Source organism: Mytilus edulis, chromosome 2, assembly GCF_963676685.1.
Source record: "Mytilus edulis chromosome 2, xbMytEdul2.2, whole genome shotgun sequence".
Classification (NCBI taxonomy): Eukaryota; Metazoa; Mollusca; class Bivalvia; order Mytilida; family Mytilidae; genus Mytilus; species Mytilus edulis.
Window position 1 is genome coordinate 91,229,920 of NC_092345.1, and position 27,693 is coordinate 91,257,612.

The 27,693-nt window shown below is 30.8% G+C and overlaps 1 protein-coding gene across 4 annotated transcripts; it reads left to right on the forward strand.

The window, feature by feature from the left end:
- The first annotated feature begins 1,868 nt into the window (after positions 1–1,868).
- LOC139513403 (polycomb complex protein BMI-1-like) lies at positions 1,869–25,863 on the forward strand. 4 transcript variants are annotated; one of them, XM_071301831.1, is made up of 10 exons: positions 1,869–2,027; positions 5,375–5,529; positions 7,174–7,270; positions 7,662–7,717; positions 7,971–8,027; positions 16,393–16,480; positions 17,295–17,325; positions 19,534–19,632; positions 22,693–22,773; positions 23,403–25,863. In XM_071301831.1, exons 2-10 carry the CDS (start codon positions 5,421–5,423, stop codon positions 24,249–24,251), a joined length of 1,467 nt encoding a protein of 488 aa, XP_071157932.1. In that variant the 5' UTR covers positions 1,869–2,027; positions 5,375–5,420; the 3' UTR covers positions 24,252–25,863. The 4 variants fall into 4 exon arrangements, with proteins under 4 accessions (XP_071157932.1, XP_071157930.1, XP_071157931.1 ...); XM_071301829.1 differs by having other exon boundaries at positions 1,907–2,027; positions 17,295–17,343; XM_071301830.1 differs by lacking the exon at positions 1,869–2,027 and adding an exon at positions 4,494–4,715 and having other exon boundaries at positions 17,295–17,343.
- Positions 25,864–27,693: the final 1,830 nt, after the last annotated feature.

A 27,693-nucleotide genomic window follows, 5' to 3' on the forward strand; every position in this document is an offset into this window, starting at 1 on the left:
ACAATAAATATACATTTCGGGAGGAGGGAGGGATTTTAAATAAAATTTTCCTCTGATAAGTTATTTAAGCAGCCTCTCCTGTTGGACCCAAATTAAAAAAGGATCGTGACGTCAAATTGTATGGTTCACTAACCACCAATGAAATTTGAGTTTTCCTAAACTCACTAATAACCAACCAATGTAATAGTACAGCGCACCGTGATAACTGAATTTAAGTACAGGACTTAAATTCTATTAAATAAAGATGCAAATAATGAATTTAAACAAGAAAACTCAACCAATAATTCAAATTGAATAATATATCAAACTCAACATTTATTAAGTAATACAAAATTACACATGCAGGACATTAATAAAATACAAATGAGTATGCGCCATTCAATTAATTATCATGTAAACAAAGTAAAATAAAAATATGGATATATTCAAATAGAATTAAAAATAATTCTTCTTCAATCCCTGAATATAATAAAATATGACTATTTAATGAAATGCTATTAAAAGTATATTTATATATCTATTAATATTCGGCAATTGTGATCATTATACTTGTATAGTTTATTTGACCGTCTGGTAAATAAAATAAAAAGATACGTGTAAAGGGAGATCATGCAGTTTGAATTAAACATAGCAACGAAAATAAAACTGTCATCTCACAGAAATTATCCTAAAATAAAATATATATATAATACGGGGCAAATTATTGTACTATTTCCTGTTAAGTGTTAAAATAACATACGAAATTTTGTTATCTATTTAATCGCTGTTAATATACTTGGTTGTTATATGGTATTTACGGTTTAATATGAACAAATTATAAAAAAAAATGCTGCCTTACACGACGGTACCATAGACATTTGTACACAATGTGTGTAGATGTGTTTAAAGTTTCTTTGTCATCCAATAACAACAGGTATACTTAAACAAATAAAACCAACAATGTAACGATTTCTATACTAAAGTCTCGGCATTGCCTTTTTTTTGTTAACGAAGTTGGGAAAAATAAATGTAGGCCTTGTTTTGTCCATGATTCTTATTCAACTAACTTATCTCTGTGCTGTGCGTGAATTTAGTTGGAACAAATCTAACATAAACAAAACAAAGAAAAAAATAGTATTTATTTATACAAAATACTTTCATAAGTATATGCATGCATGCAATGTATTCTGATCAGTTTGCAGTTTTATCCTTTAATCTTTTTAAATCTCTGTTTCAAATGCATACATGCAACACATAAAAATAAAATATGCGAAAGCAAATGAAAACAAATATTTATAAATACGACTTTTTCCTTCGTATATATTATATCGAAATTCTGACTTTGGCAATTCATAAATTTTTGTTATAGTAATGATTAATTGCCAAAGACAGAATTTTAATATAACAAATATAATTATATAAATTTGTTTTCGAACTTGTGGTTTTAAATGAAATATGGACGAACATATAGAATATAGAGCTGTAATATCACATATATATCTTTTATTACCATAACAGATGGAAGAAAAGGTGGAAAGAGTACTTGCTGGGTAAATTTGTCCAGAAAAATTACGGTCTTGTTATAAAAACAAACTATTCTAGTTAAAGTTTTAATTTTGTGAAAAGTGAAGTGTCGAACGAAATAAAAAGGCACTTTCGCAATATATTTTTTTAATTACTTTTATTTTAACTTTTGAAAATGTTTTCTGCGTAATTGAAAAAAGCGTATATTTATGTAGATTATAAATTTAAAAAAGAAAATTAATTAATTTATGTTAATTTGAGTTTTAGATTTTGATGTTTATGGCGTTTGTATTTTGTTTTGCTGCTGCCAGTCTAGGTTCTTTCAAAATTTGGAAATTATAGAAGATACGAAACCATTCAATTTCATGTTACTTGTCCATAAAATGTGTATTTGCATACAATACCAGGATAAACTGAATACACAACAGTTCTAGGTCATGTGACATGTGTATCGACCCAATTTATTGACGGCGGTTATGTGTGTGGTTTTATTTACCACAGTGACCACAAAAGTTTAAATGGAGGTAGGTAAATCTTCTGATTATTCGTCTGTATGATTTATTAACTTAGATTTATAGTCATATCACCATTTTTATCTAAACCGTATTGATTGACTACATTGGCCGCATACGTAGCGAAAGATGGCGGCACAAGTTAGGCGGTAGTTCGATAAATTTACACAAAAGTGCATTTGTGCAGACGATGGTTTTAAACTTGGCATGTTAATTAATCTGCACACTGTTCTTTACAAATAATAAAAAAGTATTGAAATAGTATAAGTATTTACAGGTGAAGCATTGTTGTTTAGAAACCATATGTTGCAGGGTTTGCAGAAGCGTTAAAGTTACGCTTACGGCACAGCATGTTGCTCATTATCTTTAACGAAAAAGTGTTACACCTGCATTTTGTTATTCAGGTAATTGAATTGGTACCAGCGCTATTGAAAAAGCAACAAAACATGCACAATTTTTCAACTTTTATTAAATTATTGTAATGAGTAGTATTTGTTGCAGAGCGTCCTGAATTTTGCAGTTAGTATTACATCAACTGAATCATGCATTACAGAATTTAAATAATAACATTATAGTTGTAGTTTTATATATCTTTAGTAAATCAGTGACTTTAGACATATATTTGTCTATGTAACTAAAATTGTTTATGTTTAATGTTCTCGGTAAATATTTGCTCAGTTTTTAAGCGATTTATTTTCGTGCTGGTACAGTTTTGGGTTCATGAAACAGTTTTTAAAATTTAGTAAAGGCATGAGCCGTTTAATAAACAAGATGACCTTTAACATTTTCAATATACTTATTAATTGCCGTTGAATGCATTTTTCTCTCTCTAATTTGCTTGTTTTAGTAATTACATTTTACGACATTTTTTTTATCACGTGTGACATATTTAGATGCAAATTCTAACACGATGTTAAATGTTATAAATTTTTACACTTGATTTGATCATTTTATATAATTTTATACAGATATTTAAAAGTTGTTATTATTTAATGTAAAATTAATGATTCGTGCACAAATACATCCGATAGTTATTACGTCAGAGGAAATGTGTACTGCATACTTTCACTCAGATAAGAGTGGCGTACTTATATAATCTATTTTAATTACTAATATCTTAAAATATTTATTACTTTACGAGTTAAGTACATCGACTCTTAATTAAGTAAACTATTTGGTCATAGAACAACAAACACTTCACTGTTTATACGTTAGTTTTTATAGGGAATTCAAAATAACGATGTGTTCTAATAACCAATAAATTGTTTCGATTTATACAAGAATAACTTAAAAATTCCATGTTCTAATTCGATAAAGATTGATGATGAACAAGTTATTTTGCCATGTTTAAACATTATGACGGATTGAGTTAAACATGTATGGTATACCGTGTGAAAAGTTCATAAACGAGCTCCAATTTCAATTTATACTCTTAATTTATTTCCAACGGCCATAGCGAAATGATATTCTCTCAATAAAACTAGATTTAATAATATGTAAATTGAGGATTAGCAGCTTCATTAAACTTTTACGTAGTTATATATGGGAATAAAAGTTATTCTATTTCGATAAAAGTTATTTTATTTCAATTGCAATCGTTTTAATGATTGATTTTTGTTGTCATTTTACACGTAAAACGTGTTATTAAATACTGAATTATGCAATATTATTACAGGTATTATGTCTATTTAAACAAAATTATCTTTTTCAATCGTACATTTTGTTTCAGTTTGATTTGTTTAGTTTAAGAGTAGTATTTGGTCGACGGATCCATTCGTTATGAAATTGTTATTAATCACTGACAAAAACAAACTTCTTCACCGAACATTGAAATAAAAGTTAAGATGCAATTTATTCGGCAATGACTTATGAATGGTAACCGAACCGTGGACTATATAATATTAAGATTAGATGAAGATCGAAAAAGTTTAACCATTAAGTATTGTGATTTTGTTTTTAATCTATCAGTTTTCTTTCTTTTGTGTTTAGTGTATGTTAAATTCTGTTTCTTTCTTTTGTTCATTTGTTTTGTTTGTTTTGTTTATTGATTTGTTTTCTTTTTCTTTTCATCTTTTTTAGTATTTAAGCAGGTTGTTTTTAGGGTTTTTGGTTTATTATTGTATATGTTTTGCCCTTCAAGTTTTTTCGTTTTTTTCGTTTTTTTTCAAGGGTTTCAATTTATAACATACATATTAACTGACCTCTGTAAAAGATTAAAAGTTTCGATGAAATGTATAACTTACACATTTATGATCGATTAATTTTGTTATATAGTGTGTAAGTTATAGTTTGTTTTAATATAGTACATAAGGTGGCCACTTTATTAAGCATACTGATATACTATCAACCATTACTTTTAGAAATGTCATTGTCAAATAAGTTATCCGGTACATAACCTTGTACCAGTATCATTTAATACGTCACAAAAGACGACCCGATAATATCGCTACTATGAATAAGTTTACGGTATATTTTTTTAATGTAATTATGGTGTAAATCGGATACACATTATCATCAAACTGGTGTTAAAAGTTATTGAGTAGAAGTGATAAAAAAGGTTTGACGTGTTTAAAGCATTGTTTTGTTTATTTGTCTTCTCTATCCCAAGTTTAACGTACTTGTCTGACTTAGATTTTTGGCAAAATTTCAGCTTTGTGTAATATTTTTCAAAGGAAACTAAAGTAACCTTCCTTTGTCAAGGTAATTTAACATATTATAAGTTAACAGTATAAAGACATTTTATAATTATAAAACTTTTATACTAAATTATACTTCAAAAAATTGTGTATTATACTTCAAAACTTTGTTTGTACTTAAAAACATTATGAACGTCTAATTTAATGCATGGTGGTTCATTTCAAAGTATTATTTATATACTTTATTAGTTATTATAGTTATTTATGTATTTTGATATGGTAAGTATTTTTTGACACTTCTGCACTTAATGTTTTTTGCTTTAATATTCTATGAATGGAAAGCTTGATTTTATATCTTATCACTCAGATTTCTTGAAATTTGTCATATTTTATTTATTAGTTTATAATTTATGTTCGATTAACAAGCCGAATGCATCGTGATGGTTCTGTTGATTTCAATGAAATGACCGCAGTTATCTTATCAATATATCTCACTAATGGTCAGTTCTGCTGTGATTAGCTACGTTTTGGACATGACACGCCAACTGCTGAACTCATGGATATTATAGAATTATAGAATGTGCTTTCCCGCCAAGTTATATTCCTGTAGATTCCGCCATTTTCTTTAAGGAATCAATACAACTTAAGCATACTGGAAATCGTAATCACATGCAGTAGTATGATTGATATTTCATTATTTTGCAATTGCTTATTTTATTTTAGGCAATTAGCTCGTAAAATGTAAACATTTAGATACAGACGTGATAGGATGGAGGGAAGCAAGTTAAAATTAGCTGAATTAAACGCACATCTGATATGTGTATTATGTGGAGGATATCTGATAGACGCAACATCAATTGTAGAATGTTTACATTCCTGTGAGTACAATGATTTTATATGCATATTTATATATCGATGTTGTATCAATTGTGCATGCTTTTATTGCTTTCATTCAGAATTTTCATCCTCCCAGCTGTCAAACGTGTTTTGTATTTGTAAACATACTGTAAGGGTACACATATAGGCCGACTTAAAAGAAATATGACATTAAAACTCCATGGAAATTATTTGATATATTGCATTAAACAAACAGCAGTCCATCACTGGTTACTGCGGACATAAAGAGAATCAATAATCAATAAAGTTCACTTATATTTCTAGTCTAATGTAAGTAACAATTGTCTTCGGTGGTCCATGCCTTAATTCATGGCTAAACATGACTTCATGGATTTATTAGGGAACTGCATATCCCCAGATGATTTCAAGCGTTTAACCGCCTGTGGTACTATAAAACATTCGAAACAATGAAATAGCAAGCAGATCAGTATTTACAGTTCACTGAAACAATTTTTCGGAAATAATAAACAACGTGTTAAACTGTCAGACTCGTCGCCTTTGGTGTAATAAAATCTATTAAAGTATTTAGTTAACGCGATATATGTAAACAAATGTGCTGATAGATAATAAACTAGGTACAAATATTTCGACAAAAGTTTCAGTATCTGGAACTATCTTATCAAATATACATATAACATGGTAATATTGTACAAAGTTGATCTGATCAACTTTATAAATATAAAAATATTTAAAAGTACTTTGAACTATAATGGTTTTTCTTTTCTTTTACGAATTGTGGCTTGGATGGAAGGTTGTTACATGCATACTACATCTTCTTATATCTTAGAATATTGTGTATTAAGGGCCCTTGGTGGACAGGGTGACATATATACACTCAAAACAATACAATATGATTTATAAAAGGACTAAAAGTATTATGCATTTGAAAATCTATGCCATTATAGATATCAAGTATGATCATGTTGATTTAAGGGCATTTGACATTCAAACACAATTCCTGACTCGAATATCCTTTGAGATTAATCATAATATTTCATATCCGTAGTCCAATAAGGAAAATGATCTAGAAAATGGTTTGCTTACTTTAAACGGATAGCAATGCCTAGCAACTACCGATACTCATTCTATACAGGAAGGATGATAATAATTAATATTACAAATTCCTTTAAGGTGCTTATCGAAATTTCCGTAGCACGCACAATAAATGATTAATGTTCAGTTGCAAATGTTTCATATCCAAATAAGATGTGTAGTGATTTCCAATGAGCCTAACTGTTAGAGACAAAATACTGTAGATGTATGCATAGTGGGTCGGTCTTAATTAATAGTTGGAACTTTCAAAAGTCACTTAAAATAAAGGGTGTGCAATGGGACCATTTAAAATGTTTGCCTAGCAACAGGTATTTATACATCCACGTTTCCAAATTCGTGTACTTTATTCATCCCTTGGACTCAACATCCAAAATGAAATATTCCAAATCCTAAATGTAAAGAGAACATATATAAACCTGTACTTATGTATCATGTTCTATATCATTAAAGGCCCTTTAAGAGACGCAATAAGGTACTCTGATAGAGTTTCACAGTTTTACGAAATGCGTGAGATCTAAAGTGAGTGTAGTATACCTCATAATTGATACATGTACTTTGTCTATATTTTTCAGTTTGTCGCACTTGCATAATACACTATCTACATACAAGTAATTACTGTCCTGTGTGTGAAGTGCTGGTGCACAAGAAACGACCACTGGAACACATCAGGTATTTCTTACGATATTTTTTTTTAGAAAAACATTTAGAAAATGTAGCTTTATTTACTATTTACTTAAAGGTTAAATTAGATATACATATTAAAGATTGATTGACACTCGTGGCTCTGACTAGCATATGCGCAGTGAAGTCGAAGAACGAATTGATTTTACTTTTGAAAAAGAAAAAGGATTCACATATTTAACTTTAAAAATCGGAAATTTTTACATGTATACGTTGCGTTCTGAAATGAGTTTTCAATAATTTTCTATATTAGTTACATTTTACAAGGATTGCCTGATAGAAAGCTTGACATAAGCTATAATATGATAGGTGAACCTTTTTAACTTCAGAAAGACTGTTATGCATTGTAGTTGATTTCTGTTGCCTGTTCATTTTTCAGACCAGACAACACGCTGCAGGATATTGTATATAAAACAGTCCCTGGTTTATTTAAAGGTCGGTATTAAAAAAAAAAAAGGGTCCATATTTTAAGATATTGCATTTTGCAGCAATAATTACTAGTTTTGGAAATGGTTACTTTCAATAGATTGTTAAGTTTTAAATTAACAAAAATTTATTTACGAAAAATACACCAATGAAAAAATAATCGTATAATATAATTGATTAACACAAAAAAAAGACTGGAAACAGCTATGTTGAAAACTTTTCAAGTACGCATAATTCATTTAGTATGATGTTTTTATTACAGAGGAGATGAGACGTCGGAGAGAATTCTATGACAATATAAAAAATAGAACCGGAAATGGTAAGTCGAGAACCCCTCTTTGTCACGGTCACGATCAGGAAGTATAGGACACCTCTATGTCACTGTCTGATAAACTTTTTTCTTTCTTTTTTGCAGTAGCTAGTTTACTTAATAGTACTTCTTTCGACTTTTGAAATCTTAACTGAACTTTCTGCAAATTAATTATCCCCAAAAGTACATGTATGTTTGCAATTTATTTTGGTGTAATCTTTCACTTCTATTTCCTGCGAGATGTCGGAAATATTTTGCTTCATGGGAACATTGATTAGTGTAAAGGAGAACTCGGTCAATATAATCTGTGCAGTAGTCAGAGATTATCCTTTGAATAAAAAGGACACGCTAGATCCAAGGATTTGTATACTAGTACAGTCGGAAACCCGGTTGAAATAGAACAAAAGAATCGAAGCTCTTTGTTAGAGAAGGCGATAAATGTGTACTATAGTGACAAACATTTTAAAAGTTTATAGAAACAAACAAAATTACAATTTTCTTCTCAATTACGATGTTTTATTTTAAAAACACCATTTGCATAAGTTTTCAATTTATCTAGTACATAGTTAAGCAGAACAATTAGATATCAAGTCGACGACATGGGTATCTTTCAAGTTGGATGTAGAAAATGCATGTCCTCCGATTTAAAATTTTTTTTTTACCACGGATGGAAAACATATCAATCTATAGTTCAGTAATTTTCGTGTCTGCCCTTCAATTATGTGACTCAAGAAAAAATTCCAAAAATTGGGTAAAAATAGTATCGAAAAGAGACAATCGAGTGCACCTTTTTATGTTAAGGCGTGTTTGAGTTGAATATTTTGTCTTGATATCCTACAAAGCAAGAATATTTCATCATCGTCTCGCTTCAGATTCTATCATTTTTATATATCAAAGCTACAGGTTGACTTTATAAAATAAAAAAATCACAGTTCTAAAAGATGAAATATATGGGTCAAGTGAATTACCTATCTAATGAATCACAAAAACAGAGTTGGTGTGTTCGAATAGCTATTTTTTTACTGAAAGTACTTGACGACAGTCTTTCAAGTTGGATGATGAAAATGCATATCTTCGACAAATTATATGTTTTTGTCTGTGATAACTAGGGTTTATAGTCTTCAATCACTAAACAAATATAGTCTGCCCTTCCACGAAATATTTAATTAGAATTTTTTAAATGTTTATGAATTTTCGAAAATTCCACCTGACAACCGATCAAACAATAGTTTTATGTTGAATCAATGCAGACAAGATCATTACCTGATGCTCATTAGCTATTTGATACATTTGTCTTTTAAAATACAACTGACATATAAGGATCGTAATGGTGCAATGTGGATAAATTTATCAGTTTCCAAGAGCAAAATTGGTAGCGCGTCATCCCTACAATGGCTTCCATTTCTACTATTGTGAAAATGAACTGGCGTGATGGGGAGATAATTTTGACGAAGTATAATCCTGACTGTGTACAACTTTGATAAATACATGTGTTTAAAGTAAATTGTGTTCTCTTTTATCGAATTTTTATCCTTTAAATAGATAAAAAAAAAACAAAAAAAAACAGAACAGCATTAAAGAACTAAGTATAAATGTAACGATAAAGGTTCAATGGATTTTTAGTTACAGTGCATCAATGTATAAATTACTGTAATTTGCAATTTACAGAAAACGTTTTAAAAAAATCACCCTGTATATAAGTATATACCGTAACTGCAAGAACTCGGAAGCATTTTCAACGAAATAAACAATTCTAGTTTCTAAATTCCTAGCTGAGAAGCGGCTGAGAGTCGCATTATTTTGAAATGAGCGTCACTGATGAGTCTTTTGTAGACGAAACGCGCGTCTGGCGTACTAAATTATAATCCTGGTACCTCTGGTAACTATTTACAGGACGCCTACTATGCTAAGTAATGACTGGTTTTTTTCATTAAGAAAATCAAGAAGCCAACTGAACTTAAAACAAAACCAGCAAGTACAAAACTATGTACGTATGGGGTTATTAGAATTGTGCAAAGCCTTTAAAGATTTATCAGAGATAACACGTATAAGCTTTCAGTCGCCAATGTACTCCTAACACAAGTTTTATATTTGATTCATCAAGTCACGGATTTTGTCTTTCGTTTCACTCGAATAAAAGAAGAACACAGGACGGATGCTAAGAGCGAAATAATCAAATTCATTTGCAGTTCATTAAATGTAATATTTGTTTGTCAGTTGCTCCTAAGGGATATTGAAATTAAAGATCTGATTAGTGTCCTCTTCTGATCAAAAGAAAGGAATATCTTTGTGAACAGAGTATTACTAATTACTAGACGTCTTTGGCAATCGAAATCGTTGATTATTATTTCAATGTATTTTCATTATCGTAGTAATGAGCCGTGATAAACATTTTATTTTTAACAACGATCTTAAATTACTTTTTCTTTCTTTATCCCATAGTTTGCTTTCTTTTTCTTCTTTTTTATTTTTTGGTTACTTTTGGGAAAGAGTTGATTTATCTTTATTTCTCTTCTTTTTTATGTTTATTTTATTTTTAGCAACGATCTTAAATTACTTCTTCTTTCTTTATCCCTTAGTTTTCTTTCTTTTTCTTCTTTTTTATTTTTTGGTTACTTTTGGGAAAGAGTTGATTTATCTTTATTTCTCTTCTTTTTTTTATGTTTATTTTATTTTTAGCAACGATCTTAAATTACTTCTTCTTTCTTTATCCCTTAGTTTGCTCTCTTTTCCTCCTTTTTTATTTTTTTGTTACTTTTGGGAAAGAGTTGATTTATCTTTATTTCTCTTCTTTTTTTTTTATGTTTATGAGAAGTAAGTTTTTAATTTTGTTTTTATACGACTGCAAAAATTGAAAATTTTTTGGTCGTATATTGGTATCACGTTGGCATCGTCGTCGTCCGTAGTCGTCGTCGGCGTCCGAAGACTTTTCGTTTTCGCACTGTAACTTTAGTATAAGTGAATAGAAATCTATGAAATTTAAACACAAGGTTTATGACCATATAAGGAAGGTTGGGATTGATTTTGGTAGTTTTGGTCCCAACAGTTTGGGAATTAGGGCCAAAAAGGGCCCAAATAAGCATTTTCTTGGTTTTTGCACTATAACTTTCGTTTAAGTAAATAGAAATCTATGAAATTTTGACACACGGTTTATGAACACAAAAGAAAGGTTGGGATTGATTTTGGGAGTTGAGGTCCCAACAGTTTAGGAATTAGGGGCCAACAAAGGGCCAAAATAAGCATTTTTCTTGGTTTTCGCACCACAGCTTAAGAATAAGTAAATAAAAATCTATGAAATTTAAACACAAGGTTTATGACCATAAAAGGAAGGTTGGGATTGATTTTTGGAGTTTTGGTCACAACAGCTTAGGAATAAGTGGCCCAAAAGGTCCAAAATTAAACTTTGTTTGAATTCATCAAAAATTGAATAATTTGGGTTCTTTGATATGCCGAATCTAACTGTGTATGTAATTCTTAATTTTTGGTCCAATTTTCAAATTGGTCTACATTAAGGTCCAAGGGTCCAAAATTAAACTAAGTTTAATTTTAACAAAAATTGAATTCTTGAGGTTTTTTGATATGCTGAATCTAAACATGTACTTAGATTTTTTTATTATGGGCCCAGTTTTTAAGTTGGTCCAAATCGTTGTCCAAAATTAAGCTTTGTTTGATTTCAACAAAAAATGAATCCTAGGGTTCTTTGATATGCTGAATCTAAACATGTACTTATTATTTTTATTATGGGCCCAGTTTTCAAGTTGGACCAAATCGTGGTCCAAAATTAAACTTTGTTTGATATCAACAAAAATTGAATTCTTGGGGTTCTTTGATATGCTGAATCTAAACCTGTATTTAGATTTTTGATTATATGCCCAGTTTTCAAGTTGGTCCAAATTGCGGTCCAAAATTAAACTTTGTTTGATTTCAACAAGAATTTGCTGTAGTGGGTGATGTGCTTGTTTTTGTTGAGTGTTTTTGCAATGTTGTATTTTTTCTCATTGAAACATTTTATATTTTTGAGCATTTGTTTTTCAAGTTTTGAAAAAAATAATAAGTTCGTTTAAATAATAACTTCAGCGTTGCATAATATTGTCATGCTTGAAATATAAAAAGCGTCGTATGGTTGGCTTATCAGGTGGAACACTATTATGTATAGACCTAGAGAGTACCATCCGGTTCTAACCGTGTGGTGAAGCACACTTCATTGCAAATGGTACTTCTGTCTGTATATTGCCTTTTGTTGCCACTGCGTAAATTATGTAAGGATTTGACAGTCTAGGAGTATTTAACAATCCCCTTAGTCATGGTCATGTTAGTATACACAGTATTTACAATAGGAAAATTATAGATTTCTGATTATTGGCCCAGTTTTCAAGTTGGTCCAAATTGGGGTCCAAAATTAAACTTTGTTTGATTTCAACAAAAATTGAATTCTTGGGGTTTTTTTTTAATATGCTGAATCTAAACATGTACTTAGATTTTTTTATTATTGTCCCAGTTTTTAAGTTGGTCCAAATCGTGGTCCAAAATTAAGCTTTGTTTGATTTCAACAAAAAATGAATCCTAGGGTTCTTTGATATGCTGAATCTAAACATGTACTTATAATTTTTAGCATGGGCCCAGTTTTCAAGTTGGTCCAAATCGTGGTCCAAAATTAAACTTTGTTTGATATCAACAAAAATTGAATCCTTGGGGTTCTTTGATATGCTGAATCTAAACCTGTATTTAGATTTTTGATTATATGCCTAGTTTTCAAGTTGGTCCAAATTGCGGTCCAAAATTAAACTTTGTTTGATTTCAACAAGAATTTGCTGTAGTGGGTGATGTGCTTGTTTTTGTTGAGTGTTTTTGCAATGTTGTATTTTTTCTCATTGAAACATTTTATATTTTTGAGCATTTGTTCAAGTTTTGAAAAAAATAATAAGTTCGTGATTTAAATTATCTATAACTTCAGCGTTGCATAATATTGTCATGCTTGAAATATAAAAAGCGTCGTATGGTTGGCTTATCAGGTGGAACACTATAATGTATAGACCTAGAGAGTACCATCCGGTTCTAACCGTGTGGTGAAGCACACTTCATTGCAAATGGTACTTCTGTCTGTATATTGCCTTTTGTTGCCACTGCGTAAATTATGTAAGGATTTGACAGTCTAGGAGTATTTAACAATCCCCTTAGTATACACAGTATTTATAATAGGAAAATTATAGATTTCTGATTATTGGCCCAGTTTTCAAGTTGGTCCAAATTGGGGTCCAAAATTAAACTTTGTTTGATTTCAACAAAAATTGAATTCTTGGGTTTTTTTAATATGCTGAATCTAAACATGTACTTAGATTTTTTTATTATGGGCCCAGTTTTTAAGTTGGTCCAAATCGTGGTCCAAAATTAAGCTTTGTTTGATTTCAACAAAAAATGAATCCTAGGGTTCTTTGATATGCTGAATCTAAACATGTACTTATAATTTTTATTATGGGCCCAGTTTTCAAGTTGGTCCAAATCGTGGTCCAAAATTAAACTTTGTTTGATATCAACAAAAATTGAATCCTTGGGGTTCTTTGATATGCTGAATCTAAATCTGTATTTAGATTTTTGATTATATGCCCAGTTTTCAAGTTGGTCCAAATTGCGGTCCAAAATTAAACTTTGTTTGATTTCTACAAGAATTTGCTGTAGTGGGTGGTGTGCTTGTTTTTGTTGAGTGTTTTTGCAATGTTGTATTTTTTCTCATTGAAACATTTTATATTTTTGAGCATTTGTTTTTCAAGTTTTGAAAAAAATAATAAGTTCGTTATTTAAATTATCTATAACTTCAGCGTTGCATAATATTGTCATGCTTGAAATATAAAAAGCGTCGTATGGTTGGCTTATCAGGTGGAACACTATTATGTATAGACCTAGATAGTACCATCCGGTTCTAACCGTGTGGTGAAGCACACTTCATTGCAAATGGTACTTCTGTCTGTATATTGCCTTTTTGTTGCCACTGCGTAAATTATGTAAGGATTTGACACTCTAGGAGTATTTAACAATTCCCTTAGTATACACAGTATTTATAATAGGAAAATTACAACAACGCCGTAGTACAATTTTACATATAATTCGAATAAAGAATTCGGAAACAACTTTTATGAATACGTCTCCCGAGTTACATTTGCCTTGTCCGTTCTGTTCGTCAATATATCTGTCCAACAAATAATTGTGTCACACTTTACATAAGTACTACTAAACTAAATAACTTCTTATTTGTTCTGATAAGTTGCTTAATGTTATGTGCATTTTCAGAATCTATTTGACACGTAATTTCGTCACACATTTCTCAAGTACATATAAACAAAGTGACTTCATATCTAGGCTCGGCTTGACAGCGATGAGTTGTAACGTTTGACCGTTATGGGAAAACTCACTTCCTGAGCTACGAGTTGGGTGTGCTTAGAACGACAACTCGTATAACATCTTGCAACTTCCTCTGACAATATTGACATTAGAAGGGATAGGCCGTTTTACTTTAATTTAACCCTTTCCGGTTTATTTTTTTCAGTTGTTTTTGTTTGGTTTGTTTTTGTTGTTGTTTTTTCTTAACCACTGGAGTTTCTTGAGCGGATTTTATGCATACCATCATATAGTTTTTGTATTGTAGAATTAACTCAATAAAATTGGAAAACAGTTCTCTGATATCATATATAGAGAATAATAGATGGCACAAAATATTTAAATATACAATTCCTTGATATGAATGAATTGACATTGTTAGTGTATGTCTTATATTGGTTTGTACCAAAACATGTTTTATGGCAGTAGCAAATGAGGGGTTGGGGTGGTAAACTACTGAAATATATAAATGTTCCACGTGGTTAATGCCATATATTCATTAAACAGACGCATTAAACTAAGTATTTCAGATTTCGATATGGAGACTGCGGTCAGGAAAAAATTTTGGTAACATATTTGTCCGGGTGTTTTATCAAAAGCTTCTACGGTTAAAATACATTTTGTTATGATCCAACTGTAATTTGATCGATATTAATATTTTTTAAATTGTTAAATCAATTAATAATTCATTTTATCATTTCATATCGGTTGAGAATAAGATTCTCTTATTGGATTAAAAGGGGTCCCATGACATTCATTATTCTTCAGTAATAAATTCCATCGGTCATTAACAGAAAAAAACGGACCAGAAAACCGGTCGTTAACGAACTTTTACATGATAATGACCGGTGGGGCGTGGTTTCCGTCTGATAATGACCGTTGGGGCGTGGTTTGCGTCTGATAATGACCGTTGGGGGCGTGATTTCTCTGTAAATGACCGGTGGGGGTGGTTTCTCTTTTTACCGAGATGTACCTTTTATAAAACATTTTCCTGTTTTTAATATATGATTATATTTAAGTTGTTGAATTGTTTATTATATGTTTTCGTTAATTATAAAATTAAAGATAACTTGATTGATAAGTATTTATATACTGAAAAATTGCACTAAAATGAATGGCAGTATTACAACGACTGGTCTTCACTCTTTGCCATAGAAATCGTACAACTACTCGAGTTCGCTGTAGGCATTTTTAATTTATGAGAATTTCCAAAACATGGTTTCTCAATGAAACAAACATAATAGTTCTTGAAAAACTGGTCATTATCGTGATATATGGACTGCCCGTAGGGCAGTGGTATTGACTGCCTTAGTCAATACCACTGTCCTGTGGGCAGTCCATATATCACGATAATGACCAGTTTTTCAAGAACTATTATATAAATAATGTCATGGAAAGATGAGTATCCTTGACGTCACATTTGAAATTTGAGCACTCTAACAACCTTTTTTTTCAAGACCTTTCACTTATTTACGAGGTTATTTTGTTGACTTAACTGTAAAGGTCTCAATAGTGCTGATATTGCATTTGAAGATAGGCGTGTTGTGATATGTTTTGCATGTTTCCACTTTTTAAATACCACTTTATTGCAGGGAGTAATACCGGTTCATTATATTGCTAGGGGGAATATATGTTTATTATATTACTGAGCGGAATATCCGTTCGTTATATTGCGGAATACCAATGACCATTATATCACACTTGCAGCATGTTCAAGTCCTTCGGCATGAACACGATATAAAGCTGGATTTACTGAATTTGTTTATGAATTTCATTATTTATTTAATGTATCAATATTCCTAATGTTCTTAATGTTCCATCTCCTTCAGAGTTGATGTTGCATGACATGGTTCTTTAATTGTAATGATTTTCCCCAAATTAGTATGTGTAATGTGTATTTAAGTGATATAGCCTGTCTTAAGCTCCTTACGAAAAAAACTGATATCGATCAGCATACATAAATGTAATAAGTAAATGACGTTGGAATTATATTGCATTTCAGATACATCAGAAAACATTCCAAGAGAAGGCACGAGAATCGTTTTTAGCTCTGACGAGATGTTCAGTTTGTGTATACAGTTCTCTAGTCGGTAAGAACCTCTTTAAGTGCTAATTGTTGTGGATTATTATTCATAAATTCACAGTTTTATGATGCATTTTGCTTGTTCAGTATTTAAGAAGAGTGTTGATTCGTTGTATTGCATGTGTTCATAGGCAACGAACTTAATAGAAGATACTTTTATAACAGGTGCAGATTAATTGAAAGCTCCATATTTATTTTTGATGAAATCGATATTGTGGGTTCCCAATAACGAAATATTGATTTTTCAAATTATTCATAGATGTATAAGGAAGGTGTTCAACGCAACAACAAAACAATACTCTAAAAAATAACATAGTTCAAATTAACTGTTTCATGCAATGGATAGTTTGAAAAATCATACGCATTCAATCATCATACAAATGGCGAAATTGTCAACGCAGAATATCTTGCAATTTTCATATATAAGAACTGACCACTGTACTTTATACTGCAAGTATTTTATCCACCTCGTATTTTATTTCACTCCACATTTCGATCAGATTGTAATTGAGCGCACTTGCCAGATTTTTTTTCGCATGTGGAGTTTTGTGAAAATCACTTTTTAAACTGGCGGAAATGATTGAAACACATTATTTCATTGATTTTCAAACTGTATTAAGACGTCCTTTTCATTTTCGCAGCGATTATCTGATAAATGGATTCATTAATTCATTTGATGATTGAAACGTTCACTCCAACCCTTTTAACATGTATCTTTTTTTTATTTCAACTGTTGTGAATGTGTTTTTTTTTTTCTTTAGTAAAACATGAACTTGTTGCACTTCGATCAGAAGGTATAATATATTCTTGTATTGTTTCAGGGAAGCAGGCAAAGATACTTTTACAGAAAAGGTAATTGCGAATGCAAAAGTAAATAGTTGTTTAGTGGAATATCAGTAATACCAACCAAGTAGGTTGTATGAGATACAACTTTCTGGGTACTACCAACTAATTGAATGATGTAAATGAACTATGGTTTTGACAATACTGAAATAAGAATTTATGTTATAAATGTGCAAAAATCATTTTAAACTAAAAATAAAAGGAGGGGACCATCATCACAAAACAAACCAGATTAAAACCTTTAAAATTTCACGTAAAACTTTAAAATGGATCAATTACGAATGGTACATTACGTATATATATTTCCTATGTTATTAATACTTATGACACGAAGTAAGACGATTGGTTGTGACTCATTCATAAGAAACAACTTGGGATTTGTCTAGTTTAAGAAGTTCCACATAATTCAGTTTTCTTCTTCCTCCTTTATATTAAATATTTGTCATTTTATCTGAAAATGATCCCTCCCTTGGTACATTTGATTAATTATTAGCTCACCTGACCTGAAAGGTCAAGTGAGCTTTTCTCATCACTTGGCGTCCGTCGTCCGTCGTCCTGCGTCCGTAAACTTTTACAAAAATCTTCTCCTCTGAAACTACTGGGCCAAATTCTACCAAACTTGGCCACAATCATCCTTGGCATATCTAGTTTACAAAATGTGTGGCGTGACCCGTCAAACCAACCAAGATGGCCGCGATGGCTAAAAATAGAACATAGGGGTAAAATGCAGTTTTTGGCTTATAACTCAAAAACCAAAGCATTTAGAGCAAATCTGACAAGGTGTAAAATTGTTAATCAGGTGAAGATCTATCTGCCCTGAAATTTTCAGACGAATCGGACAACCTGTTGTTGGGTTGCTGCCCTTAAATTGGTTATTTTAAGAAAATTTTGCAGTTTTTGGTTATTATCTTGAATACTATTATAGATAGAGATAAACTGTAAACAGCAATAATGTTCAGCAAAGTAAGATCTACAAATAAGTCAGCATGATCAAAATTGTGAGAGGACCCCCTAAGGAGTTATTGCCCTTTAGAGTCAATATTAAATAACTTTTCCTCATTTTTGTAACTTGTATAAAAATCTTTTCTAAAACTACTTGGCCAAATTAAACAAACTTGGCCACAATCATAATACTAGGGTATCTATTTTTAAAAAGAGTGTCTAATGACCCCGCCTACCAACAAAGATGGCCGACATCAGTAAACACATTAACAGGTGAGCGACACAGGCTCTTGAGAGCCTCTAGTTATTTATTAAGAAAGTTGTTTGAAAGCGATTTTGACATTTAAAACTTTGTGGAAAGTATTTCTGTGTCTCATGTAAATGACGATAGAAAAACTAAACAATCTCAACATTGCATATAATTTAAAAAAAAAAAAAAGAACATCAAAGATACAGCGGTATACTTCTGTTGACTTTATATACCAGGCTTATAATTTTGTACGGCAGGCCAAAGTTTCGTTTACAAAATATCAATATCTTTTAATGTTTTCTCTGGTGATCGAAATGAATTCGGATTACCAATCACGTATTTCAAATGTTTCTGATATATAATGATTTCAAAAAAAATCTATGTGGGTTTATTCTGCAGTCTGAAATATTATACTCACTCTGTATTACAATATAGGTTTTTCTTAATATTACATTTTATGAATACTGATAAATATATATTAGATACTTTCTTTTCTATTCGTGTTTTCAATATACATTTCCTTTTCCCCTTATTTAAATCTAGGAAGATTACACATTTTGATGTTAAATTCATGACATTATATTTTAATTGACTGCCAATAAACTCATCATAAATACAGGATTGAAATTTAATATTTGCGCCAGACGCGCGTTTCATTTACCTAAGATTCACTAGTGATGCCCGAATAAAACAAATGTTAAAAAGGCCAAATAAAGTTCGAAGTTGTAGAACATTGAGGACCAAAAATTCCTAAAAGTCTTGCCAAATACAGGTAAGGTAATGTATTTCTAAGATAAAAAGCCTTAGTATTTCAAAAATTCAAATGTTTTAAACAGTTAATTTACAATTCTGACCATATCAATAATAATTCATGTCAGCACAGAAGTGCTGAGTTTCATTAGTACTCATATTTAAACTAAGAAAGTTTATAGTTTCTCTTAATCAGCTGATGACAACAAACTATGAACTTCAGCAAAAATACCTGTAATATAACGCTTTTCAGCATAAAATGTCTATTTTTTTAGTTTGAAGACTGTAGATATTTATTATGTCCAGCTGGTGTCTCTATACAACACCTGAAGAAATTTATCAAGTTGAAATTTTCACTGCCAGATCGCTATAAGGTAAGTTATCCATTACACAACATATGTTACTGGCTTTAACCTTTCGTTTATATTGCTACATATATGATTTTATTGTGTATTATGTACGTATTTCAGGATTTTACGTTCTAAAGATATAGATTTTATAAATCTATTTAGAAAAAGAATAAATACGATTGGGTATAACATACTATCAAAATAGAAGTCGAACATGCATATACATTGAACAAGGTTTTAATTTATTTATAACGCGCTTTTCTTATTAACAACGCAAGTCTTTAGAAAAAAGTTGTGATTATAATCTAAAAAAAATAGAAATCATAACTGACTATAAACGGAACTGTATTTTGCAATCTGTCCAATGTTTGATTGTATAAAACATCTGTTGCAATCACCAAGGCAATGTTGATATATAATGTTTCAGGTATCCTGTTTTGGTACTTTTGTTTTGTAAAACGTTGTTTTGCTTGCTGGTTTGGTGTTAACTGAACATGGTTAAGGTTATCTAAGGATCATGTAATGTGCACGGTAACAGAAATTATACGTTTTATGGTATCTGAACGCACCGCATAGCTAAATAGAAATTTTGTGTATGGGTTTCAAAATTGTTAGGTAAAAAAAAGGAAATCGTTATTAAATGGACTAGCATTAGAACAATGCCTTATTTCTATGTTTTAAACTTTTGTTAAGTTAATACAATCCATAGGGATTAAAACAATGGCATAATTTGAGATAAATTGTATAGTTGTGTTCCCCTATAAAATCAATCGTTTTATATGATATTGTTGAAATATAACTGCAACCACATCGAAAAGATTCAAATGACATTTAATGTTTCAGATTTCCTTATTAGTTATATTTTTGTTCTACAGTCCATGAAAATGGATAACTTAAAAAATATTCCAGACTTATTTGAGTTTTAAAATTTTACGAAAATCTTTAGAATACACTTACTTTAGCTACAAACTATTACTCTCACCATTGTGATTTCTGTTTTGCATTCAAAGTCTAATATTTTTAACCTACCGACATCTTCTATTAGTTAATTATGTAAACGAAGGAGTATTCAGTAAGTTTAAAAGTCCACCACAGAGAGGATGATGATTATACTTTTTTAACAAATTATATCATATGTTTGAGGTTTACATTCATCTGATTTCCTAATGAATCGGTCTTTATTGATACATTAACTGGTTTCTGTATAAATTTTGGTTTTCCATTGTATTGATAGGATTCACAAGACACTCATTCAATGTATGCATACTCCTTTAGACAAACATCGGATTTCGTGTTGCATTTTTTTTTTTAAAGTAAAATAAAAATAAAAATACCGAACACCAAGGAAAATTCAAAACGGAAAGTCCCTCATTAAATGGCAAAATCAAAAGCTAATGCACATCAAACGAATGGAAAATAATATAGTTATCAAAGGTACCAGGATTATAATTTAGTACGTCAGACGCGCGATTCGTCTACATAAGACTCATCAGTGACGCTCATATCAAAATATTTATAAAGCCAAACAAGTACAAAGTTGAAGAGCATTGAGGATCTAAAATTCCAAAAAGTTGTGCCAAATACGGCTAAGGTAATATATGCCTTGGATAATATATTCCTGAGTTTTTCGTTAAATTCAAAGTTTTGTAAACAGGAAATTTATTTGTAAATGTTGCAAATTCCTCAATGGATATGCATTGAGGGGACTTTTGTCGATTTTTAATTTGTAGCATTTTAATCTAGATTGTGTTTACTATATGTTCTTCGCAGATTTACAGAAGATGGCATTATATCAGTTAATGTTGTCATGGGTAGCTATTTATTGTTTACCAAGGTTACATTTTACCTTTAATTGCGAGCGTTTGATTTAGTCAGGTTTAAGGAGTTCCCCTTTTTGGATGTGTTGGACTTCGGAAATTCTGCTAATACTTTTTATTGTTTCTTATATGAAATAAATTAATGGACAGCTGAAGATATTATATTGGATTGATACAAGTAATTGATCAGCTTTTCTATAATTTAAAAAACTATCACCACAACAGATTATGTAATTACAATGTGATATTTGTATTTTGAGTTTGGTTTCTTACTTCGTCATCGTCTTATTTCTGATATGTTTCATTGTATTTGTACTACCGTAAACGAAGCATGTAGTAAGATTTGACATGCACACTCTACTATATTTATGCTCAATGCAATCTTGGCGATTGATTCTGAATATTTCTATCGTGTTCATTGTTACAGAAATTGAAATGTCAATTGGGTATACATTTACAATTAATTCTCCATAGGCGGTAATGGTAACGTTTTCCTCCGTTGCTCAGTCCATATCGTTTACTTGAACATGTATGATGGCTCATATCGAAGCTGATACATTTATACATGTCTGGTTAAATTTTGGGGGTGGCAAGTGAGATTACTTTTTTCACAAATTGATGGACCCCGGAAGATGGTGAAAAATGTCACTCTCCTCATGAAATAATCCCAAAATTATGATCATAAAATTCAATAAAAAAATTGTCCTTTCTAATAATTTATTTCAGGTCAAATCTACATCTTTCTTTTCTCATCACACCAGCTCTATAAAACAGTTCTTATTGTTCATTTATGTCCATTTTTAAAATCACAGCATCCACAATTGTATGGCGGACTAATATTTTTTTTTAATTACGTCATCTGAGTTCCTCATCTCAAGGTCTATTAGGGATCCTGACCCAATTGTTCAATATTGAATAATACCTACGCTCAAGCCTCTGAATTTGTAACATAACAAATAATTGACATCTCGGCGTGATCATTTTGTTTAAATATGAAAATATTCATGGAATATCATCTTATTACAAAATCGAAACAGTTATTTATTGCAGACAACTTCTTTTTCTTATCAACAACGTTCGCGTTCTAAAATCTACAGTAAACATGTTGGACCGTAAAATATATTTTGAATTTCGTCATACCAATGTAAATCTAAATTGATTTATTACTTTTGAACAGCGGTATTCTACTGTTGCCTTTATTTTATAGTTTAAAATCATTTTTTTTTCTCGTTTTGCCTATAAACAGATATATTTTACATGTTTTCAGGTGGACTGTTTCTGTGGTGAGGAGTTGTTAGATGATCATTACACATTAGTAGATGTAGCATATATTACTGGATGGAGAAGGGTAAGCATGTTTAACAAATGTTTGATATTTTACATGTTGTTCATTAATCTTTGACGCTGGGCTAACGGATTTGATTTTAAAGGAGTAAAAAGTAAAATAACATAAATACAGGAACTCGCAGGAAAATTCAAAACGGAAAGTCCTTAATCAAATTGCAAAATCAAAAGCGAATGGATAACAATTGATATATTTCATAAATAATCATAAACTGTTGTATTGTGACGTGTATATATGTTCTTTCGCTTTCTGTGAATTATTAACAATTCAAAGGTGGATTAAGATGTCCAATATTGAGCCACATTCATGAATAGACCATTACCGACTGTTACATCCTTTTCAGTAAACACGATGAATAATATGTTCCACTGTCAGAGAAAACAATTCAAGGAATTATAGGAAAATATTCGGTAACAGTCGGCATACTGGTTTATTGCTACTGAAAGCTAGATCAGCAGATATTTTCAACCTTTTAAATCCTTTCATGAATACACGTATTTAGACATTACACTTATTTTAATAAATATTTTAAAAGCAAGGTGTGCATACTTGTTTACATTTGAAATTATTACTTTGAATTTAATCGACTTGCCTATTAAAAACATTAAATATCTTACACTTTCTATCAACAGGATAGCGTACTTCAGATTACTTATGCATTTTACGGAAATCCTGCCAAACAACCAAGTGTAGCTGACACTGCACAACTCCTGTCTGACACTGCACAACTCCTGGTGGTTTCCGATGATACTTGTAGTAATGGTTGTGTGTCATCGGTGACCAACATAGGCTCTGATGATGAGTGTTTCGAAGACTCCGGTTGTGAAGTTAATGATTCTCAAATATCCCATGACGAATCAGCTTTATCAGATATTGTAGATCAGCAAGAAACTTCTTGTGGTATTGATTTGTCCATGAAAACAATGAAGAAAAATAGTGAAAGAGAAAAAAATACAAATAGGAATAACAATAACAATGCAACAGCTGATGAGTCTCCAACTTCAAAACAAAGTGAATGTTCTTCAAAGTCGTACATGACATCCTATGTAACTTTTCTCGGTCAACGGGTGTCATCTTCAAATACCCCAATGAAGCTTCCTCTTCGATCTCCTACTGCAGCCTCAACACCCAACGATGATAAACCAACCATTGATCTGGATGACAGCGGTCATGTCAGTGACGACTCCAAACAAAATCCAATTTCTCCTTCTATACAAAATAACAATTATATGATACTGCCAAACAAAACAACCGTTCAAGATAAACCATTAACATTGAAAATAAGGAAACCTAGTAGTGATCTTGCCGACGGGACTAAAAGTGATAAAGTAGACCTCGACATTTCTGGGGACAAACATGCTAAATGTATAGGAGTTTGTAACGGTCATGAAGTAAATGCAGTGAAATCCAAAAGTGATAAATTATTATTACGATTGAGCAGAGATGGCGATTCAAACAATTATACTGCGTCTATGTCTTGAATAGTTTATGTACGATTGGCATGATTGGTGCTATAACTTTTCTTTTCTTTTTTTACCTGGATTTAAAAGATCGCATACGAGGGATAGAACGAACTGATCTATGTACTACAGTTTAGGTGCTTATACTTTAACAGCATTTATTCCGATCCATGTCACTAATGCAGCAATATGTAGGTGTAAAAATTCCTTTCAAAGGAGAAGTTACATTTTTGGATTATTTTCAACCCGCATCGCCAAACCATTTAAACAAAATATATGAGTCCATAATCAATCACAGTTTGATGAATTTCAAATACAAGGCTTTCATCTCCATGAATATGTTATTTCTGAGTTGATAACCAAATTTGACACAAATCATTTTGGCTTGAATAACGAAGAATACATGCGTCGCCTAAAAAGTTTTTTACTAGATACAGACAAAATACTCTTCCTGTGTGAAAATCTTATTACCTTCATATTTTCTCCCAATGTATGAGTCAAATAGCCAACTGAGTATGTAACTTTATCATTGTAGTGATTTACTTACATAAAGTCATCAAAGATACTCGGCTGGTAATTTAAAACGCTCATTGCACGTTTGGTCTACATAAGAAACAACAGTAACGCTAATATGAAAACAGTTTGAAGGCCAAATCGATAACATTTGAAACAAAAAAAAATCCAAATAGATCTGTCAAATCTATGCATGTAATACAACACTTTTATTGTTTCGAATTATAATGCAATTGTTTTAAATATGTAAACAGATTTTTTTCAATTTATACATGCAAATTCAAATTTAGTTCTGCAAATTGTTGAAATTTTTAACTACATTTAATTTCAGGAACAATTTGGCCAAAATCTTACCTTAACCTCTGCAAATTGCAACAAGATATAGAAACTCATTTATGTATACATAATTTTACTATATATACCCAGTACTTTAAGCTGATGACGAAGGGGATCTTGACATAACATTCGGCTATGAGCTCCGTTTTTAAACTATGATAAGTAATCTGAAATGTAGAAAAGAAAAATATCCGATGAATATTAATTTGTTGAAGAGTAAGAAAGATTATTACTGTGTCCGTGAAAAATGGAGTCATATGCAATACATCCTTTTCTATGTATATTTGTATTCATTGTTCATCTTTTCTCTCCTTTTTTATTTGCTGTACATAGGCGTATAAAACGATAATACAATGTGGAATTGAGCATCCAATATTGAAATTTCTAATAATTGTCATACTGTGTGGGAAATTATTAATGAAATTTGAAATGCTTTATGAATGAAGTATCAATTACTAGTATCTGTCCTCAAGTAAAGCAACCTCCCTAATGCATTTAAAAAACAGTATAAAAAATTGAAGAAGTAGAAATTTAATTTGTGGTACCATAATTCATTTATGGTAAAATATGAATTACCTGTTTCTTAACTGACTTACAATCTTATCTGCCTCTTTTTTTTTCTTTTTTAGTGCTTTCTCTTTTTTCCAACCTATAGTATGTCATTTATTTTGTCTTCGAACAACAAAAAACAGACTGAGTTAAACTTGTTCAGATGATTATTTGTTGTTATTTGTTATTAATATGTTTTTGTGGTAGAATAATTTAAATAAATTGTTAAATATTATCGTTGATTTTATGTACGCAAATTTCAAACATTGTCTAATTTTCAGTTAACTTCCAAAATAGATACTTTTCTAGATTGGAGGCGATATATTTGATATTTTATTGACTGTCTTGTTTAAATGTATGCTTTGATTAGCTTCTTCACACTTTTCTGGCCAAATATTCTTCCATTCTTTTAAACCTTATATTGATTCTTAGAATTATTTTCTCTTTTAATTTATAATTGGGTTAACGTTCCAATGACGTATAACTTATAAGTCACACTTATATTCGTTTAACCATAAACCAAAAGTTAAAAATCCCCTGGGGCCTGTTTATCGAAGAACTCTTAGGATATGTCCTAAGACCAACTTAGGAAATATCTTAGTCCTAAATGGGTTTATCAAACATGTCGCAACTTAGGAAAATCCTAGGAATTGTCCTTACTTTATGATACCAATTTAGGTGTCTTAAGCTGATCTTAGGATGATCCTAACTTTAAGATCTATATAGGATGGTTATTTTATATACAAATATGGCCTGTATTGGTTCCATTTGATTTTTATGATGGGAGGCGTTTTTTTCGGTGGAAAAGGGGGGCTAGGAGGGAAAATATGGTCATGTTTTTGAAACTCTGGTCTTCCTTTTTATATTTCAACCATTTAGGTCATGTTTTTTTATTAGTTTAACCTCACTTTATTTACATAAATTTTTATCAACCGTTTTATTTTTTTTTGCAAAGTTGTTCATCCTGCGGTTTTTTAAATTTAGTACTTAGCTCCTCCTAAAGAAATCAAATGGTAGATTCCGTTATGTATATTAAATCCCTATCCCTCTTTACAGCAACATTGATTGCAAAGTTACCAAAATTCAAAGATTTACTCTTTTCGACGTCGTCCAGGAGAGTGTAGTTTTGCATCGTTAAAATTCGATTTTAGTCTCTTGCTCATTTACACACGTAATAAAATAGTTGAAATACTAAGTATGTATACGAAAGATGTACGAGCTTTGCTGTGAACTTTTAAGTATAAAACCGTGACACTTCGAATTCAGCTCACTCAACCCATATAGTGATTTTACCGATTACATAATTAATTTTAACTATTTACAATTAGTTTGTTCAATTCTTATATGAAACGTAATTATATTTTTGTCGTATGTTTTGTTACATAGAGTTTAAATGTGCAATTACATTATTTATTTATCAACTCTAATTTAAAACTTATAAATGTTTTATATTTATCAATTATATTTATTTTATTATAGTAATTGGTTAAATTTGATACAATACTTTCATTTTTATACTTTTAAAGTTTCTATTTTCTCTTACGCCAATACTTATGCGGTTATGACATCCTAGCTAAGATATTCCTACGATAGCTTCGATGTGCATGCTGAGACGTGTCGTAAGTCGGTCCTAACTTTATCCTAACTTCTGTCTTAAGAAATTCTCAGGACCGATCTTAGGACAGTTTCGATAAACAGGCCCGAGATGTTTTGGGTTTTTTTGGGGTTTTTTTTACAATAAATACGGTCATCAATTAAACAAATTATTTAAAGACAATTGCAGTTGTAAACAATTACAACCAGAAGACATCGAACAATATAAATAGAGAAAGAGATCGCTCCAATTTTGAAGGCATAGCCAGTAAACTGTTTATCCTTCTGTGGTGGTGTTCCCGAAAGTATCCTAAGATTCGTCGTAAGTCATAGATAAGACCGATTTTAGGATGGACTTAGGATCGACTTAGCACACTCTTAAGTTGCGTCTCGAAGCTATCACAGACGCATCTTATGTTAGGACGTCCTAAACATATCCTATGCGCGAAATCCTAAATAGATAAAGTAATTG

What these genes read in the sequence shown, in the direction of transcription:
- LOC139513403 (XM_071301829.1), top strand. Translation starts at nt 5,421, where the DNA reads ATGGAGGGAAGCAAGTTAAAATTAGCTGAATTAAACGCACATCTGATA. An exon ending in CGACCACTGGAACACATCAG is followed by an intron (nt 7,271 to 7,661) that starts GTATTTCTTACG and finishes TTCATTTTTCAG; the next exon opens with ACCAGACAACACGCTGCAGG. An exon ending in ATATTACTGGATGGAGAAGG is followed by an intron (nt 22,774 to 23,402) that starts GTAAGCATGTTT and finishes TTCTATCAACAG; the next exon opens with GATAGCGTACTTCAGATTAC.